The following is a 21,921-nucleotide window of genomic DNA, read 5'->3' as shown; positions in this document are numbered from 1 at the left end:
CTGACCACAGAAGAAAGGACAATGGTTGCAGATTCAAGCTAGCTATTAAAGACAAAATATATGAAAGATAAAAATCCAATTACTTTTTAGGCACTAACTGATCTCAAAATAGAAATGATAGAACTTTTATCTCTATTTCTCTAGGAAGATGTACAATACATTCCTTTTTATAACTGTCCAAGGGAGTAGGAGCATGGACACTGTCTGGCACAGCACCAATGTAGAGAAGCTGCAGTCTGGTCAGCACTTGGGGACATGATTTAGTGGTGGACTTGTCAGTTCTGGGTTAATGGTTGAACTTCATGGTCTTAAATTCTATCATTCTATGATTCTAAGTCAAAAGCTACCCTTGGCAAGATCTTCCCTGTGGAATATCTATCTGTATCCTACGACAAAGCACTTACCTCTTTCAGTCTGTATGGGCATTTAAGGGCCAGCCTTCTGCTTACTAACCCTACAGAAGTTATTTGGGATACTGTCATCTCTTGGTATTTGTTTTCGGTATGTTCCACATTGCTAGCCTGTCCCAGTCACTCTCCATATAAGATTGTTACAAAAATATAATAATATTGAAATAAGCTGAAAAGTTCTGTTGATTTCAGAGGGCACTGCATCTGTCTTAGAGTGAAGAAACACATTATCTTCAATTATTTTTGGTTTTGTTTCAGTTGTATGCCTTGTTCACAATATATATCATACATCCAGTCCAAAGCCTTATGGATGCACAGATGTGGAAAAGATACCCACAAGAAAGAACATTATGAAAAGCCAAAGAACTTGAACAGAAATGATGAGATGTAATTATGATATAGTGGCACAATCACCTACCATTTGTTACCATGTTGTGCCTTACACTAATCAGCAATTCATAACACTGAGGAAAAATTATGAAGAATGAAACTAACATTTATAAATGACAGGAATCACTGAAATTAATGGTCTTATTTGGGACACTACATGGTGCATACTACGTTTCTTTTCCATTAAAAAATTGAGAACTACAAAGTTTTGTTTGTTAGCATTATCATCTAATGTTGTAGACTACCTCATAAGCACCTGAATTGAAGGTAAATTACATAATGTTTTAAAGACTTCAAATTATCTTGGAGATAACCAAACTACTAATTGTAAGAGTAAGAATATTGAATACACTGAAAAAAATTGAAAAGGAACTAAAATAATGTGTATTACCTTACCTGTGTAACCTTCTCTGTTACATTGTGCGTTCGGTCCTTCACCTTAGGTGCAATAATTGCTTTCTCTGAAGAAGGAGGAGATGAAGATTTTTTTTCACTTTTGATATCTGAAAAGTTCAGTGTGAGTTGAGGAATTTTGTTGATTGTACTGTATTTGTTGAGATTTGAATCCGATGTGGATCCCAACAGACTTGACTTGATATGATTAAAAGGCCCTGAAAAATCAGAACACACATTTATTATCTGGGAAATGAAGAGAAATAAATTATCATTAATGTTTAGGTGGGATATGTAAAAAGGGTGATAAAAGCTATTTTTCTGTATACTACTTGTTAATAATAAAAACTATCTAAATTTTAAAAATAACTCTGTTGCTAATAAGATATATATCTTATAGCTATAAATATGACATTTCTTTCACATATAACCCTCAATATTTTTTATATAGTTGATGGATTCCAAACTGCATAATGCATCTATCCTTACTTGTTTTCATGTTACTGGGAATGCTGGTGTGCTCTTATATTTCTGGCTGAATATAAAGACTATATGCTCATTTCTTTATAAGAGTGGAAATCAGACATGATTCTATAAGAGTGCCTGGAATTAGCAAAGGCTCCATTGTCACATCCCTACCTTGCTCATGATCACACAATAGTTCAAAGAAACTGGAAAATTGAGTAGACTCTCAAAATACATTTCTTCTATTTTCATTGCTAACAAAATATTGGAAACTATAGGGATACTCATAGTTAGAATATTAACAGAGTATTTATAACCTTCTTTTACTATTTTAGTGCATTGTGATAAACAATACAGAATTTCCATACTTCAAGAGGTATATATCCTTTAAAATTATTCTTTTCATTATTGGATAGAGTTGTTTGAACAAGAAAGCAATATAAATGATCAGAATACTTGTTTTGTACTGTTACTTGTTTTGTACTGTTATCATAACATTCATTGGGAAGCCAAAAGTATTCATTGCAAGGAAAGTTGCTTTTGAGAACAATACTGGAAAAAACAACTATAAAGATGTTTAGACAGTGAGACCTAAGTCCACTTAGGGATTTAAGAAAAAATCCAGGTCTTGCAGTCAGTAATAATGTACATAAAGTGTGGGATTGGAGGGTATTTCTTAGATCCACATGAGAACCTTATTTAAGGTTGCCTTAATTATATTAAGGGCAATAATGTGATACTTTTCTCTTTTTTTCTTTTTGAGGTCTTCTTTTGTCTTCCTGAGAGGAAAACAAGAATTTATATATTAAATTAGGAACAGTCAATGGGATAGGATTAGTCCTGTGAGTAAATTGCAAAGTCAACAGTGGAACAGCTGATTTTAGAATGAATGAAATTCAAAGCAACCAGCTGCCTGGGGATGGCTGTGGGTAAATGCTTTATTCTGTGCAGACCTTTTTTTTTTTTTTTTTTTTTTTTTTTGTCAAAATTTTTCAGGTGAGAGCTGATTTTCCATCACATCTGGCTTCAAATGCTTGCTAAAGAAGCAAACATTCAATTTTCTTTTGAAGCTTATAAGGATTTATACACGTTATCTATCTCCTAAACTCATGATAATTGTATGTTAATCTAGGTCACAGATAGAAAAATCTCTATTACTCCATTTCAAATTTTGCTGCTGCACAGGAAAGAATTTAAGATGACAAGGGAGGCCTTGATGCTCTAGACTAAAAGTTTGGGTGTTTGGGTGCAAAAAAGAATTTGTGCCTGAGTTCTGTAACCATTAAATTGCAAAACAATCTGTCTTTTCCTCCTAGTTGTTTGCCTTTTTTTTTTTTTTTTTTTTTTTTTTTTTTTTTTTTTTTTGTATGTGCAGGTGAGTATTTTTTGGAACAGCTTCATTAGAAAAGAGAAGAAAGCACTACCTTTCACCTGCAAGGAATGGTAAAAAGCCTGTACTGTGATACCACCAAGGCATTGTGATACTATACATACATGCCTTTTGGCCCACATGGCACCTGAATCTATGTTTCACATCATCTATATGAGGCTACTAAAAATTAGTGTTCAAAATATATCAGGGTTCACAATCTCCTCACAAATCAGTGAAGTGACTAATCTGGCTGGTGTGTGCTATTATACATGTGGTCAGACTGCAGTTTTTCAGCCCTTCTTCCCTGTTAGTTTTAGCAATAGTTTCTGAGTATTGAATCAGTTTAGACATAAGTAGGATATCAGGTTGAAACCATTTGTCAGATTAACAAGATTCCTGATACCTTAGGAATTCAAAGGCAAGAGGAAACTAAGATAGCTTAGGCAAATCTGTGATTAGATGGCAGGCAAGATTTTGTTTTATTAGTAACTTTATAGATGCTTAAATTGCATTGAACTTTTGATTTCTGGGATTTACATCTTTTATTGCTTCCATTCCAAAGGGGATTATTCTCTCTTTCACTACCTAATACTCATGCCCTAGAGCATTATATGAGGCTTAAGTTCATTGCACATGAGAATAAAACCTTGCTTCTTTTCCCTCACCTGCTTTTGCTTTAGAAATTGGTGAAAGGTATAATGCACCTCATTGACAATGGTAATTGATTGAAAGACAATATTAACTTAAGTACAGCCCAGGCTGACAGAAATTGAGCTGATACTTGACAGCCAGTGGACCATTGCTACACTGTCATAGCAGGAAGCAGAAAAAGAGGGCCATGACGAATCACAATCACAATTGATACTAATTGGCACCCTGATTGACAGTTTCAACAGAAAAGCAGAGAACTGAATAAGCAGGGAGAATGACTTCCTTCTGCCTAGCCTGAAAAGGAGAATCTTTCAGGTAAAGTTTGAGCTCCCCATTTTTATGGTAGGATTTCATCATTCTTGCTTACACAATGCTTTGAGAAATGATTTCACTCTCCTGAGCTGCCAATTCATCATCTTTCACCAGCAGTAAATACATTTATAAAAGTTATTGTACAGCACATAAACTGCATGTTTTTCCCCCAAGATTTTGCCAACATACACATCAAGCAAATGCAATGATTTTGTAGTCCACAAATCGTTTTACAGAATCTAGGTCATGCACTGCATGCAGTTTAGAGAGATTTCACCAGGTACACACACTTTTTGCATCATGCATGAAGTCACAAACCAGTTTTCCCACAGATACAAATATGGCAATTAAACTGAACACTTTATTGAGTAATCTTCAGAAGTGGAGGAAGTAATTTATGGATTATGTTCAAATTGCTCCTAAAACATGTAGCTCAATGCTGGTGAAAAGAAACAGTTTTGTAATTGCACTAAAATTATTTAAACATGAAATTGGCAATGAAGTTCATGCATGCATATTTTGATGCTACAGGAAGCTTGAAACCATACCCCCTGCCATCCAGGAACGTGAAACTAGTTTTAAAGAGACAAAAGAGGAATAAGTGAAGATACTTCCACAAGGGTCCTGATTATCAGTTATTTAATTTTTGAGAGAGTTAACTGAAAACTAAGCACCTTGTAACAGCGGATCATTTGCTAATATCCTCATTCAATCACACATCCTTTTACAGGTAAAACTCCTGGTAGCTTCAACAGAAGTTTTGACTGCTTAAGGACAACAGCACTGAGTTAAATAACTATGATCTACCTCCTTCCCTTCCTTTTTTTGAATTAACAGGTAATTAAGTCAAAAGGCTGTTTAACGATGCCTTCACTTTTTCCAGTGATTCATAGTTAGTGCTTTGAGACAAGAGTTACAGGAATAACTACATGTTTAACAAATCTAATTTATGTAATACATCTAGCCCTAGAGAGGTCAACATGAGAATGTTGCATTTGAACATTTCATACAGCAGGCAAAGTGACATGCCAAAAAGTGTGGCTGACTGAAACACTGGAAGGTACAGTCTAGATATATACTTTACCTTTGACATTGCGACCATTGTCTGGTTTTCAGCATAATAAAAGTGAAGAAAAAGAGAAAAAAAAAAGACAACTAAAATCTACATCAGAAAAAGCAGAAAATACGCCTTCAAAGTGTGCACGGTTTGAATTGGTTTGAATTGAATTATTGTTGCACCTCCCTGACTGTATTATGCAAAGTTTAGATGAAGGTGAAGGTACTCTGACAAACTGAGATAATGTGTGAAAGTGTTTGGAGTAGATCATCAGGCAGTAGGACTGGCTTTAGCTGGCTTGCCTTAAGAGAAACATGATAAAATACTTTCTGCACAAGTCTGGCAGTGGGTTGGAGGATGAAAGGGCCAAGAAGAAGTAATTAGTCCCACATAATTAAGAGAAACTGAGGGAAAAGTGCAGGGTGGGCAGCACAGGAGGCTCAGCAGGTCTCCCCCACACCTGCCCAGACTCACATCAGGAAATGCTTTCAATGTGGCAGCAACCTGAGCAATGCCCTTCTGTGTGAGTGCTGGAGAACAATACACCTTAAACCTTCTTCAGCTCTTAGGTGACCTTCCATAAAGAAAGAGTGGCAAAGCTTTCTGTCCTCACAGGCACAACTGGCCCTGAATCTTCTTGGGAGATCAAACCTTTGCAGGGGAAATATTATTATTGCTGTTAGCACTATTTTAAAAAAGCTGCAGAGGTGCAGAGGTAGATGCCACGCTGGTTCATGTGATAATAATGTGACCCACAAACCACAGTCCCCTCGTTTCGTGCCCTGCCTGGCTGTGGCTCTGAGGGGTGTGAGGTGGGTCTGGCAGGGAATGGGGCCTTTCTCCTGGTGCAAATACCTGCTGTGACCTGGTTACCAGCCCTCAAATGTGCTTTGGCCTCATACAGACATTCATCTTGTTTTGCCGGGCTGACAGGCCACCTCTGAGGCTGAGGCATTTGTGATCTGGCTGTCCCACAGCAGCCCTGTGCCTGTGGAGAGGGATCAGCCCTGCTCTGGGCAGAGGCCGTGACCTGCCAGGGCCAGGGCAGGTGGTGCTGGGCCTGTCCCACCTGCCGCCTCCCGGCTTCCCCCAACCCCGGAGCATGGCTCGTCCAGCTGGACATGGGCTGGGGAAGCCTCTTTGGTTCATCCAGCTGGACACGGACTGGGAAAGCCTCTTTGGTTCCTCCAGCTGGACACGGGCTGGGGAAGCCTCTTTGGTTCATCCAGCTGGACACGGGCTGGGGAAGGCTCTTCAGTTCCTCCAGCCCAATGCCTTCCTGTGCCAGGCACCTCTAGCTGCCCTGGAGATGAGGCTGAGTTGGGTTCAAAAGCCTGCTGCTGTTTCTGGAGGCTGGAGCAATCTTGCTGAGTCCAGTTTTTGAAGACAATAACGTTCCTGAATAATCCCTGTGAACTTGTACCTGCCTGCAAAACCTGGACTGCTGGTGTTTCAGATGAGTCTGGCTTGGCTGCATTTTGGGTGGTGAGTGTAAGACACAGCTCCTGCCCTCTTGCTTTTGCTGTCATGTAGTCAAATTTAGAATGGAATTTAATCCAGTACACTCAAATGAATTTAAAATCCTAAGCTGTCATTTTACTGTAATATCTTTTGGCATATAATGGGCACAGTGAAGATAATTTCAAAGTGATGGGCAACAAGGCTACATAAATTAATTTAACACATGAAATAATTTCTATTCTCAATTGCATTACATTAAAATTTGACTGCAGGTAAATTACTGTAGTTAGTATTAAGCTAAGTAATGTTATTATCTTCTTTCAGAATTCTGCTTTACTGATTCAATTAATATTATTTGAACTGCCAAGGGTAGGAAAAATTGAACCCTGACTTGCATTGTCAGATAGAGTAGTAGTTTTTGAATGATTTGGGAAGGCTCAAAATAAAAACAGAATGGCAAAATATATTAAACCGTATGTTTCCTTCGGAGAGAGTTTAGCCCTTTGGGACTGTAGTTTACTTGTTGTATTTAGGTTTTTGCATGTTCCCTGTTCAGAATCTGCATGCCCAGAAAAGATGATTTCAGCAGAGTTTTGGTTGCCTAGCTTGCATGGATAATTTTATAGAAATAATAGAATTTTATGGCTCACTGTTGAATTAGGCAATTAGGACTTGCTTGATGAATTTAAACATCTTCTCAGCATAAGGTGCTCAATTCTAACATGATTGTAAGCAGATGGCATCAAGGATGGTTACTGATTCTAATGCCTTTCTGAGAGTTGTCCCCTCTTCTGCTGAATTTTTCTAAGATGACTATATATGACATAAACTTAGGCCTGGTTCTCTACTATTTTGTAGTTTATGAAGAGTGAAAACAGAAGGAGAGTGTTTTATCTACTTACAGTGTAAATGATCACATCATGTGAGAGGCCTTAAGAATTCAACTGGATTATTGGCTCCTCATATTAAAATTTGTTTTCCTTAGTACTTAATATTTGAATTTTCTTTCCATAAAATGGAGATAGAAAGTTTTGCTCCCCCATTCAGCAAATATTAAATTATGTGGTGATTTATGCATCAGCTTTCTACCACTGTAATCAAACACACTTAATATTCAAACTGATTTTTATACATTTTCATAGATATATAACTGGATGAAGAATGGGAAGTAGTATAATGAAAAATGTTCTGAAAACAGAAATTGAAAATCGGATATCTTTAAATGTATTTTGCTTGAAAAATGAGTTTAAATACATAGGGAAGTTTAAACCAAGGTAAAGCTTTTGCAATAGATCCAAAGGACATGCCAAAGTTCAACCTTGGAGATTTTAGCCTCCTGAGTTTGAAATCTTGGCTTAATATGACCATGAACTATACAAAATAGTATGGTTTATGATGAACCATATTCAAAAAATTGAATTTTCAGGTTAATTTGAACTTAAAAAAACCACCATGGTCCAAAATAAACAGAAATTAAAAAATAAGAACTTATGTATTATATTTGTTACAGGAAGAGCAACTGGAAGGAATTATTAGTTTTGCTATTCTGCAAGTTAAACTGGGTGTCAGACAAACATTCAGGCTTATAATTTAGGAAATATGTAGAAGCAAAGGGTTCTTGAGGTGAACTTTCCAAAAACCAGAAAAACTTAATGGGATTTTAAACTCGCAGTAAGTGAATAAGAGATAAACAAGGCATCATTGAAAATGAAAATTATTTTTCCCGCTGATTTAAGAATCTATAAACATTCTTCCATGATTTTTTTTTAATCTTATAATATTACCATACATTCCTTGTCATCTGGCCTAAATATAAAGGTGTGTAATGCAAGTCATTAGACCATCAGTAGCTGTGAAAGCATTGTATATATGGCACATTTCTTCAAAAGCCACTTTCAAAGGGACCTCTCAATACACATGGCTTTCAAACCTCTGCTTGCTAAGCTCTCTCCTGTTTCTCAAACTCCCTGTCTTCAAGAAGAAATCACGGACTCCACTCCATGGATTTAGGAGAGACAACGAAAATGAGGACAGTAGAAACGTCTTTGTAACTTGCTGGTTGCATGACTATACTAGCACAAGGAGAAAATCACACTTATATGAAGTTTGCACTAAGAATTTCACCATTTCACTAAGGATCTCACTACTCATTACACAAAGCATGTCAGTAGAGTTGCTGAGGATATTTTCTTCAGCATGAGAGGAAACGCATGTCTGAGTGTTGGATCAGTGAATGCACAATCTGCACATTACAGATTTAAGAGAAATAAACTTATCAATCTCGGAAGTAGGATTTCATACAGTCAAAGACAATCTAATGTATGTAAGTATAGGAGAAAATGGAATGCATTTATACAATTATACCTGGCCCTTGCTCCCCGCCAAACACCAATATTAGCTATATCTCTATAGAGAAGATCAACACCATTAGTCTCCTTGGAAATGAAAAACAATATTTAATGTACATAAGCCTGGCATGTTTGGCATATTTGAAAATTATTCCTTTCAATGCACCTTTGAGTCACTATATTTAGCTGACTATATTTAGATTTGTTTACAAAGTAATGATTGTTACTATGAAAGATTGAAAAAATTCCTTTTTTAGTACATCAAAGAACAGCGATTGACTTTCTACCATACCTTCACTTGCATGACGGTCCCTAAAAATGTTCTTGGGATGGACATTAAAGCCTTCTATGTCATGTACTGAAGAGGCTCTCCGTATACTGCAAATACTTTCCTTTGATCTGGAATGAGTTAGTGGATTGCTTGTCTGTATCATGTCAGGGTAAAGTCTGTCCCACTGCTGCTTAGGTGATGAGTGGTCAAGAGGTCCAGATATATTAACCAAAGGTGAACATTTACTGTGTTGAATCAGTGCTTTTGTATCATCCACTTCTGAAGGACTACAGCTTTCTTTTGTAGGTGATTTAAAGTGCTTCATTGCCACTGAGTCATCACTGTGCTTAGATGAATCGATTATGACTGCATCAGGGTCTTCCTGGGGTAAGGACTGCTTTCTGTAGGTTAGAAGTCTCAATCCAGGTAGCCGGAACCCAAAAAGTCTGCCTACACAGAAACAGAAGAAAATATTACACATTAGTGACTGGTCATTAAAATCAGCTTTTTTCACTTACAATGAGAATAGCAGCATTAATTCTACAGCCTATTTTAAAAGATATTAGGTTCAGATGGTCCTTTCTAAAATAAAAATCTATGTATCTATAAAAGACTGCCAGAACATGTCTAACTACTTTGCTTCGTAGTTGTTATTCTGAAATACATATTTGTGGATTCTATTATTAGTGGAATTCCATGTGCTTATAAATATGCTGCTGATATATGCATGTGTTGGCTACAGATTAAACAGGAAGATACCAGTGCTAATTTCTTGGAATAGAGAAATAAGCTCTATATCAGTTTTGCTACAATCCTCTCCAATGCTTACATCTGATGATTTAGATGAAACAATTTTAACGAGTTTAAAATGAAAAGTAAAGGAGAAAAGCAAAGAAAAAAGAGTGACACAGCTCTCAAGGCTCAGTTCCACCTATACAATGCAATTATTATTTACATTTGCATGGGATGGGCTGAGTTGTGTTGGGCTTGGTGTGTTGAATGGTAGGGGAGACTATCCTGAGTGTGTGGAAAATTAACACTTTGTGTAATGGCAAGAAATATTGGTAGCTGATACGAAGAGTACAACATAATGCATAGAAAAAAACTATAGAGGAAGAATTGCAAAATTTACAGAATGCCTTTCCAAAAAACCAAACCTAAATAATAAATATTGTAAGGTTTTGTGTAATATAACTCTCAGATAGAGGCACGGGGAGTTCAGATGTACAGAAAACATATTAAACAGTTTAGAAAAAGCAATGCTAAAGAAAGTTTAACAAAATAAAATAATTTCAATAATTGAAATTATCAGTTGCCATTGTATAAACAGCTGGATTTGTTTAACAACTTCTTGTATCTCATTGCTTTGCTACGTGTTTTCAACAGTGAATCAATAGTGAAATGATTTTTTTGAGAATATTTCAAAGTATATTCTTATTCTCTCTTTGTTTTTTTTTTTTGGGTTTTTTTTTTTTTTGTTTGTTTGTTTGTTTTTTTTTGTTTTCAGTCAGTTTAAATTGCCAGCATTTGTAGCTACCTAACATTTATTAATATTTACCACTGAAATCTGTTGTTCCATACTGACATGTTTTGAAATAGTCTTTCTTTTATATCTATGGCAGACAGTAATTGGAGAACAATAGATGACCCAGCTTAATCATTTAATGTTTTAAAATGGACATCCTATATATTTAGTGTTGTGTATGGAGTTGTAATTTGAATCCTAAATGAATGAAGGTGGGAGTACCCTGCACAGGAAAACCTATCTAAGAGCTAAAACTGCTGTACTAGATGACACCAAAGGTCCATCTAGCACACATTGGACCTTGATACTTTTCAGTGTTGGATAAGTGAAGGAGATTAAGAGTCATTACATTATGTTACTTCTCTCGTAAATTTACTCATTTTCTAGCTATCTGAATTTCAGAAACTTTCTGAGCTGGAGACTGATTGTTCAAACCACAAACTGAATGTTTGGTGTACCTTTCTTCTATGAATTTGTCTCACTGTTTTTTAAAAATGGTTGTAGTTTGATCTGCAAAGCATTCTACAGGAAAGAATTCCATAATTTTAGCATGTTTGTGAAAAATACTTCCCCTTACTTGCTATACACTTGTTGCCTTGGGGAGGGTTCTAGTTCCTATAAAAGATAGCTAATAAATACTCCCTTTTAATAGTCTCAATATAGTCTCTATATGCCTATACACAGTTTTTTTATATCTGCTGAATCGCTCTTTGTATACCTGTTCTGAAAGCTGAAGAATGCTTGTGTAACTGCAGTGTGTACCTCTGAACATCCATCTCACTCTTCTGAGTTACTTTTAATTTCTAACGTAATCCTTTTTGACACTGGCCTGAGCTAATCCCAGACTTAGGGATCAATGCAGTGAAATAATGGCTTTTTGCTTTGACCTTAGTTCACTTCCTTATAATTACCAATATTTCATTGCAGTTTTGAATTATTTTTCTAACTGTGTTAATTTGAGATATTTTTACAGCAGCTAAGAAATTTTGTTGTTTGGTAATAGATATTTTAGTCTCTAATATTGTGTCTGCAAAAATTTATTTTGTTGTTTTATGACTTGACCACTTAGCTTTATTTCATAAGTCTTTGAATCTCATGTAACAGTCTGAATAATTTTTTCATATATGCAAACGTTCTCACCTCATTGTTGGCACCTTTTTTATCCAAGTAATTGAAAATGGATTATAAAATAAAGAACCTGTGACACTATTGATAACATCTAAGTGTTTAGAAATCTGGTGATTTATTTCCACCTTTTCCCCCTACTTTAAAATATAAATCCATGTAATGATCTTACTTTTTTGCCCTTGACAATTTTAAAAAGTTTGTTGAATTCCAAATATTTAGCATTGAATTTATCACTGTAGGCATATACAAACAACAGTAAAATAGACAGAAATCTCTGTTGCATAAACCAGAGTCATGCATCTTTAAAACAGCAGTTAAAGGTGTCAATTTTCAGTCTACACAGTGATATTCAGCAGAATGCACCTTAGGAATGTGAATATTTTTCTAATTTGCTAAGTATGCTTGAACACTACAACTGCTCACAATTGAAATTAGTGAAGAATGTAAAAAAAGAAGTTGTCATTTTTAAATGCAGATAGAATTGAGCTGTAAAGCAGCTTATAAATCAATTTTGAAGGCTTATTGCATCCAAAGTGAAAATAATACTATAATTCTCTTTTTTATCAATCACACTGAAATTCTTAAAAATACCATTCATAAAGATTTCTGGCATTAGACACTGTTCAAGGCTTTCTGTTGGCACTCTATTTTAGTCGTATTCATGGTGCTGCAGATGGTCTTTTCTGCTTCACCACGTTAATATGACCACGTTATAATGCATTACTGATTTAGCTGTCTAACTGCAGTTCAGCTGGAAAGAATACTCAGTGAGAATTTTGCTTCTTGCTAAGACTTTTGGGCATGAAATAGAAAACTTAGATGAGCAGCTTTTTGCTTTTCTTCCATACACTGTAATAAATAGTCTCAAACTCTATTTCCTGCTTTTTAATTTGAATATTCTTAAGAGAAGGAGTATTGCTATTCTTCAGTGAACAAGTAATGAGCTACACAGTGTGTTGGGCATTCATCTCTCTCCTGTAGTTAAAGATATCAGAGGGCCCATTCAGAATTTGTGTAGCTTACTGAGCTGAGCTGAGCAAGGAAGTGTAATAACACAATTTGTCATGATGCAAAATTCATTCACGCCTCAGGCCTGCTGTCCCAGTATAGACTAAAAGGGCCAGTGGAAGCTTTCCTGGCATCCCATGTATGGGGTGAAATCTTTTGTTTGGTAATGTACAACCCCTGATTCGTGTAAGTATGATGTCAGAGCAGGTGGATCTTGGCTTAAAATACTCAAACACATTTCAGATCCAACCAGCTATTTACTATGAATCCAGAGATAATGTTACATTAAAATCCTCATGCTTTATTAAAGACTAGATTGCCAAATTCTTCTTAATGCTGAGTCAGAGATTTGTATGATTATGTCTTCCTAAGAGCAATTGAAGAAAGCAGTTGAGTCTGAGTCACAATTCCAGACCTACATTCCACCTCCTCCTCTCAAACCTTGCTTTACTGAATAAGTAATTTGCAAATGAGTTAATCTGTTGGTCTCACTTATTCTCTGTGCCATCTCAGCTGTTAAACTTTCTAAATAGTAGAACTCAGTCCAAAAATATCATTGTAGATGATATAGGACTCTTCTAAAGAGTTTGCAGTTAGAATTATCTCTAAATTCTCAAACTCAAATCGACTTTTATTATGTTCTGGAAACCTTTTTTAATTCTATATCGTATTTTGGGAGATCAAAGGAGAAGACTTAGAATTCATGGAAATAAAATGTTTTGATTAATAGTTTTGGGGGGAAATGCAGGGAAAAATCCCATCCTAATAAGAAAAATTAATATCCTTGTTTTTCCATAAGCATTTCAATATGAAGTGCTAACAATAATAGAAAATTGCTATTCTTAAACACGAAATACAACCATACAGAATTTTGTTTCAGGGAAAGAAAAAAAAAAAAAGGAAGAATGAAAATTAGTTCCCAAAAGACCTTATCAACAGTTACAATCATGGCTGCAAATTTCCTGCCTCATCAATACAAAAATGGGTATTCCAGCAAAAATATCTGAAAAAGGATTTCTTTTGCAACCCAATAAAACTCTCATGGCTAGTGATTCTTGTGTTAGTCCTGTGCAAACATTTCATAAAAAGGAAAGGAAATTATATTTGATCTGAATGTTGCCTTGATACAGTGAAGGTATTCCCCAAATTTCTAGTGATGAAAATGCATGTTTACATACAAGATACAGCGGCTAAATCAGAGAAATGCCTGCAACTGAAAGAGTTTTACCTTCTCTACAATTTCTTTAGTGATCTCTGGGTAGTGGTAGAGGCAATGTGTTGTCTCTCAAAGTCTGTTTAGCCCATGTCAATGAGGTTCCTGCACTTCTATCCCAAGCACTGCAAAAGGGTAATCTTAAGAGATAGCAGCTGAAAAGTTGTGATGGCTCCTCAAAGAACTGCTCAGCCAGTTCTTGTAGCACCACCAGTAGTATTGTTATTTTCATACTGATGCAAACAGTTATCCAAACCCCAAAATGTGAAAGCAAAAGGAAGAATATTAGCTGGTCTCAGGTTCCCTAGCTGGCAGCTAGATTTAGACTATTTGTCTCAATCTTCTTTAGATTTAGATTTTCCAAAATCAAATCAAAGGAGCTCAAATGCACAAAGAGTTTGCAGAAGGTTGTCTAAGTGAGGTGTAGAAACCGTCAGAGCTGTTTCCTGGTGTGATGAACCACTTCTTCTAGGCTGAGTGCTGAACCAAAGTAAGCTGCTCATGTTCCTGTACAACTAGTTAGGTTGTGGAAAGGTGTTGAAGAAAACAGGTCTTGGATAGTTTTACAACGTGAATGACTGGTCTGGCTATAATATGAAACATGTGTTACTTTTTTAGTATATGAGATTAAAGAATATAACATACATATCCACAATGATCGACCTATTGTAAACAGATTTTTTTGACAGGGGCAGGTAAGATAGGTCAATTATGACAGACTGGCCTTCAGAGCATGGGCTAATTCCATAATACCTCTTTTCTGAAACTTGCCCAAAGAATAAGCAAAATTACTTTCACAAAAGTAGCACAAGTCAGACCTTTGCTGAAATATTTTCTCATAATCGAATGTCTACTGTCACAGAATTCCAGGATTTAGGTTATCAGAAATACAGACAGAGAGAGTTATTAAATTGCTGTTTGAAGGCCGGGAAATACCATTTAGCTACTCATGCAACAGACTAAAGGAAACAATTGCTTTTGAGAAATGGAATCCCTAAACAGTGACAGTCTAAAATAGCAGCAAATGCTTGAATATACTCTATGCAAACACTGAGGCATGTGATGATGCCTTATTTTCTGTCTGGGCACAGCAGGCCTTGGGACAAAGAATTACAGAAAGAGAGAATTATGACTTTTTCAGTTCTTTTTCCCAGAATGTATTGAAGCATACTTAAGTGGATAATTTTCTTGCTCTTCTCATTAAATAATCTTAATTTATTTTCAGGAGGAAAAATCAAGGCATATGCAATTATTAGCTTTAGAAGCTAGAACTCATAATTCTCAGACACTGAATAGAGTTGTTTTTTTTTTAATCCTCTGGTATGGTCTCCTTTAATTTTGGAACTTCTTTTAGTTTTCTCTAATATTTAAGGTTGCATGTGTCTTCTACCAGTAAAAGAAACCAGCAATCTTCTTTATGTTCCCTTGTAAGTAAGAAAGATTTAACTTTGATATCTGCACATAGAACTCAGTCAGAATATAAAAGAAATTGAACGAAGTCTCTGAATGCTTGTGGGGCTCTGCCTTGTGTGATTGAGCAGTGAATTTAGTCCAAAGTGCATTAACAGGGTCTCCCTCAAAAGACATAATGTTCATACCCTTGAATGTTAATATGAATTTGCACGTTTACCTGTTTTTCTTTTACTCATTGATAGAAATGTCATTTTATTATATGTTATTCATTAGATACAGGAGTTAAAATGTTTTTGTAAAAGAGCCATATGAAAAAAAGAATTTTGTGTCCTCTCAGAAAGAGATTTTACTTCTTGCATTTTTTATTTCCTAAATATGATTAGATGTATGAAGAGAGAAAAAAAATAAATAACTGCAATGAAATAAATTAGCAAGCTGTGCAGAAAATATTATATCTAAATTATTTGTTACCTAGAACAATATTTAACTGTGCTGGGGAGACTGTGGTGGGGTTTTTTTTTTTGGCAGCTGGAAGAAAAATAATTTATTCTATCTATTAAATCAAGCTCTCAAGAAGTTCTCAATCCTTCATCATCTTGGCTGCCTTAGGCTTCATAGGATAAAAAATACTGCTTTTCTCTGAGACAAGAAGCCTGAAGATGTTTTCTATGTTTTAAAACTGAATTCATATACCATTATCAATTTCTGCAATGTGTTTTGTCTCATATCCTGATTGAAGTTTTTTTATGCTCTGCATACTGCAACTTTCAGTAATAATAAGATGAGAAGTATCATTAAATTTGGATTTTATATGTTATATAATTATACTAAATTTAATAGTATACCTGTTATATCTATAGTTTTGCAGAAATAAATATCCAGTCAGTGAGAGAAAGAGCCATATTATGACTTGAACTCTTCTAGAAATATATAAAATGTAATGAGATCTTGAAATAATATAGCCAGAACAATGCAATAAAAGGACTTTTGTAGATAGAATTTTAGAAGATAGATTTACCTGAAGAAGAGCCACTTGAAAGGTTGTTACCATCTGAAATACAATTAAACTAAATTTACAAAAAGCTTTTGCTTGAAACAGGTTCAAAAAATAAACAGACTATTAAGAAAAGAAGGCAGGAGATCATATTTCCACACATTTTAGAAGCAAAATCAGGTAGCTTAAATTCACATACAATATACGTAATATGCACAGGAATTTTTCTGAAACTACATTGAATTTTTATTTGGAAAATTTAAGAGCTATTCAATCAAGAAATTTTTGATAATTTCTAAGTTTTTTGGCATAGATCAATATATGTTTCTAATTACCAAGTTTTAAAGTTGGCTAATGTTCCAGACAGAAAACTAAAGTAGTAAACATGCTATTTCTCATGAAATGGAACTTCTAATTAGTGATAATTTTTTTGCTAGACAAAGAAAATTTTATTTGGATGAAACTTACTAAAAAGTTGAAGAACTCATAATTTCCATTTGAAGAACAGACTTTATTTACTGACACTTATTTAGAATATGAGCTTAGCTTCATATTCCTGATAGGCTTCACTTATTTCATGTCTTCATGGCAAGAACTCTTTTCAGACTATGTGTCCTTGCCAGTTGCTCTCAGGTCTTTGAAATGCCCAACTTGCCTGAGTGCTTGAAACAATCAAGTAATAATGACAGGGTTCTGTGCTTGAGGAGCGAGACACAGTGGAGGTAAACTCCCTCATTTTTACCTATAGAGATGTTTTGTTTGTTTATCTTAAAGCAAGAATTTTCATGTTGGAGATTAATAATAAAAAACAATATTTCTTGTAAAAAAATCCATCTAAAATGGCTTCTTAAATACATTTGAATTTTTTTTCTGTTTTCTAGTAGAGTCATTTTTCTCTAAGCTTGTGATACCCTGATAGTTTTGATTTTTTCCTCTTCAAGGTCAAAATCTATAATTCAATTTCACAAGCACAGAGATGTTTAAAGTTCTCTGTGCTAATTCTTATTATGAATAATAGAGACGTGTCTCTTTCTTCCATCAGAGAATGAAGTAACACTCACTACCTTTATACTTTCCTGAGGGTATGTATTATAATGTGGAATGACTTCAGAAAACCATTATCCTAGCCTTCAAGTTACTCCACAGAACCTCCCTGTTTTAAATGTCCTGAAAGGAACAGATAGATAGGAGACCTATTAAAAATTAATAAAAATGTATCACTGGAAGACCTGTGTGGTATGCAGAAGTTGCCTCCACTGAAAGCTACTGAAAGAAGCTGTGTCACTCCCTTTTTCATTTTCAATCTTTTTAAGCAGAGATTGTTTTTTCTTACTGAATGTTTGTACAAGATATAGCAAAATAGCTCTGTGATCATAGCTGGGTGAGTCTGTAATTTAAGCAGCTAATTACAGTTCAAGGAATCCAAGGAGGCTTCCTTTCTGAGCTGAGCCCCAACAGCAGCCATCATGAGGAAACAGAAGTAGAGCTACCCCACTTATATCTCTCTGTCTACAGAAGAAGACTAAGAAAAATTATTTATCTCAGTGGCTGTTCTGTTAGGTATTAGTGGAGCACTGAAGGTGGTAATAGCAGAGGTTCTTCCGTCTTTTATTGGTGATTGGTATTTGGCCATATTCCTTTGCTAAGAGTTCAACACTGTTTCAGTTTGCCTGATATTTACACTAATTTACCTTGGAGACAAATGCACATAATTGACACAGGTGTTTTCAGAACTATGTTGCTGGTTGGCTAGATAGAAACCTTTCTCCTCCTGAACACAATTTTTTTTTGACTAGCCCTCACTGAAGATGAATTTGCTCCCAGTGGTGCAGCTAAAAATAAGATTCTGGACAATTTCTCATTACATTTTGGGCAAAGTCAGTGGGTTACTCTTACTTATATGTGCCATATTCTATGAGGTGAAATTGCATCCATCAAACAGTATTCAATATTTCATTACAACATTGCAGTCCTGGTATTTCTAGGATTAAAAAGATATGCTTGCTCTTCACTAAACTGCTATAATTACTTATACAGTAAAGTACTTTGCTCAGAGGAAAGCAAATACTGGTTTTGAGCTAGCTTTTTGACTCGAAGGAAAGGCTTGATTTCAATTGCAGTTGTGCTTATTTACAACATCAGTGTATAGAGTGTTCTCTCCTTCTCAGATGTGACTCCATCGCTAGGGCCAGGAAAGGGGAAAACTTGCTGAAGAGTAAGCACCTTGAAGAAGTTGCTTCAAAGGTTTTCTGATTTTAGTTTTGGCTGTTTTAAGAATACTATTAACCTCTTCATTTTATTTGAACCTTATCCAGAGAAGGTTATTATCCTTTTATGGAATGCATAACAGAACCTCTCATTTCCTTCACAGAAAGAAACCCAAGAAATTATTCCAGGGTGTCTTTATTAGGCTTATAGATTTTGAAATGATAAAGTGATAAGACAACCCCGAAATATCCCTCTTTGGCAGATTGCAATTACATGTTTAATTAAATAACTTTCTGGACTTTCTTCCATTAGGTAATAAACACGGTGTTTGGGAACCAGTATTTAGCTTACAGGTTAGTACATCTAGCTGGTCAAACTGTTTGGAAATTAAAGGAATAAAACTTGTGACAAAGTTACCTCATTTGACTAGCTATTTTAGCCTACTGGTTAATAGAAGTTGTGATCTAGACAGGGCTGGATTAAACGTTAGCAAAACACTTATCGGTCAGTAAAAAGGTAGAATGCTCTAGGTGGGGCGGAAAATGAAGATAACTCAGAATTAATTTCTGAAAGGTTTTTCTCATTGCATTTCCACAAATGGTCTCTTTTGGGTAGGAAAATTTTAGCCACATTCTTTGTGTCGAAGTCAGTGTCCTCAAATCCATGGGTTTCCACCAGTTTAAATTGGCTGTTGATTTTCTCAGTTCAATCTATGTCATGATTGATTTTGATATCTTGTAGGCACTAGTTTTACAGATAAGAAGTGTTTCACAGCTTTGAGAAATAGAATCAAGTGCCATGAGCAAATGCTAATTTATGTTACTACTTCTGTAAATTTCTGTAAAAACTCCTGATAAAATAATGGAGTGGATCAACATGTCACAGGGGAATGTTTGAAATATTTGGGAATAAAATTGGACACCATTGATATAAAAGACATATTTACACTCAGAAGTTATAGCTTAACACTTTATAATAAGGATTTTAATGATTTTAATGAAGTTTGTACAACACTCTGAATGGGAATTCATATGCTATTTTGGTTAACAAATGTTACTGTTAAATAAATTATAATTTGTTAGTGTTCAAAGAAGTTTTTTGCTAAGGTGGTATAAAATCATGTCTTCTTAATTTAGTTCATTGTAGAAAATCTACACAAAGCTCTGTGTTCTTTTTTACAGTGAGTCTAACAAGAAGGAGTTCTTTTTCACCATGAGTATCTTGCTAAATATGCATTATTTATGCATTATTTCAGTCGGAGTTCAAAATTTTATACAGCTTTGCAAATGATTAGATTCATCAAAATTTATGAACTACATTTTTAGGAATAGTTTTTTATCATTGAAGTGACAATCAAGCAAATGTTAGTGTCTTAGTGTAAGAGAGAACAGTCCATAAGAACTATTAGAGATGAGTAAAATCCATTTTTAGGGCTTATGTAGCTCAAAACTAACAATCTTAACACTTCAATACACTACACAAACGTTGTGTCATTTACTTTGTAATTCATGTCTTACGGGCATTCATGTCTTTAAGTGTTTCACATGTAAAATGAGGTGGAGTAAAGTTATTATGTGTTTTTCTCTTTGGATATAGATGTTACTTTCTGGAATTCTAAAATATTGACATGATCTAATAAAAGGCAACACAAAAGCCAAGCAAATGTACTAGAAAAGAATTGAAGTAAGAATGAGCAGAATTCTCATATATGGAATGATAAAAAGCTTACAAAGATTGTATGATGAAGGGCATCTATAGCAGAAATCAGTTTCTCAAAGTCTGGCTTTAAGTGCACAATGTACAAATAATATTCATACTGGACAATAGGATGTTGCCTAGTTGCAGGTTAAGTATGTACAGAAGAAATTTCTGCATGTCTCTGAATACAAAGATGGAACAGAGGTAGTATTAAATAAGTTTGATTAGAAGTTTAAATGAAAATAAATGGAAAAAGTTTTGAATGATACCTTTTTTTCCTCAAAAAATAAGAGAGTTATATATGAACAAAGGCTTCCTTAGTTTTACTAGGGAACTGGAACACATTGGAAAATAGAAATGCGGCAAACTAAAACAACCAACGAAACTGAAGACAATGAAAAATCAGTTGACTGTAATTTATTTACAGGGTTAGTGCACACTAGGATCTTCCAAAATTTCACTCTTTCATTATACAAAAACTGTTCCAGGTGCCAGGGAGAATGGATGATAAATTCTGGCCAGAAAAAAATTAGGGAAGAAAAGGATCGACTGAAAGGACTTTTAAGCTGCTATTGTAGAGCCACTATCTTCACTTTTCACATTACTGCCTATTCAGACATTTGCTGCATAAACGATAGGAACTCTTGAGCACCAGACTAGAAAGAATTCTATTTATACTCAAATGTACTCATCAAGTACTGAAACATACCTTTTCTTTTTAATAATCTATTATTATCATCATCTGTCAAGCCCAGTGCTGAATCAGAACCTAACTGTGTTAGCCATCATCCTGGTGCATAACAAAAGACAGGATCCTTGTACTAGAGAGCTTACAAACACTGTTGGAAATATCTGTCAGTATTCAGCTGATATTTTTAAATTTTTGCCTATCTAGAGCTAAAGGCAGTCATTGATCTAAACATAAAAAATGTTACTTGCCTTCCATAGGTTTTAATTAGTTCAGAGGGCCCTCAGCCCTTTAACAGATTGAAATCCCTCTTTTCTTCATGGCATGAAATGCTTTTTTATTACATTGCATTAGATTTTACAGAATCGCAGGATGTTCTGAAATGGAAGGATCATTGAGTCCAACTCTTAAGTGAATGACCCATACAGGAATCAACAACCATCCACAACCTGGATGCTATTGGCACTCTGCTGTAAGCAACGGAGCTCACCTCAGTGGTATTTTCTGTCATGAGGAACCCTATGGTAAGTAGTAGAATTCAAAACTGTTGGCTGGAGCTTGCAGAATACATGCTTTTAGAAAAAAGGAAAGGCTTTTCAAAGATACACTTGATAAATTTGATCAACTCTTGATAAATCCATTAAAGAAAGGATGAGAGTATGAAAAGTTATCTTGTTTCCTAGGGTCAGGAAAATAGCTTCCATTTATTTGCTTCCTAATAACTTTTTCTTCTCTCCTGCAACCTGACTCAGTGTTTTTTATTCTCATGTTCAAAAGGCATTCTAATATGAGAAAACTCAATCTAAGGAGCTCTGGAAAGAAATCTCTCATGAACTGTGTGCTTCTGGGTAGTAGATGTTAATGTAATCTGAAATCCTTTGTCTTTTGTTATCAGCTGTTGCTTTTCCTGGTTGTT

The 21,921-nt window shown here is 35.1% G+C and overlaps 1 protein-coding gene across 1 annotated transcript in view; it reads right to left on the bottom strand.

Moving 5' to 3' along the window:
• Window positions 1–21,921, bottom strand: part of KCNH7 (potassium voltage-gated channel subfamily H member 7) — a 209,485-nt gene that overhangs the window by 61,625 nt on the left and 125,939 nt on the right. The window contains exons 4-6 of the mRNA XM_083865336.1: window positions 9,152–9,580; window positions 5,078–5,098; window positions 1,197–1,411 (exon numbers count right to left, since the gene is read on the bottom strand). Coding sequence (XP_083721462.1) covers window positions 1,197–1,411; window positions 5,078–5,098; window positions 9,152–9,580 — 665 coding nt within the window. The remainder of the gene's footprint in view (window positions 1–1,196; window positions 1,412–5,077; window positions 5,099–9,151; window positions 9,581–21,921) is intronic.

This window comes from Zosterops lateralis, assembly GCF_965231275.1.
Source record: "Zosterops lateralis genome assembly, chromosome: 7".
NCBI lineage: Eukaryota > Metazoa > Chordata > Aves > Passeriformes > Zosteropidae > Zosterops > Zosterops lateralis.
Note: the sequence above shows the minus strand (reverse complement) of the source record. Positions and strands in the feature narration are given on the sequence as shown.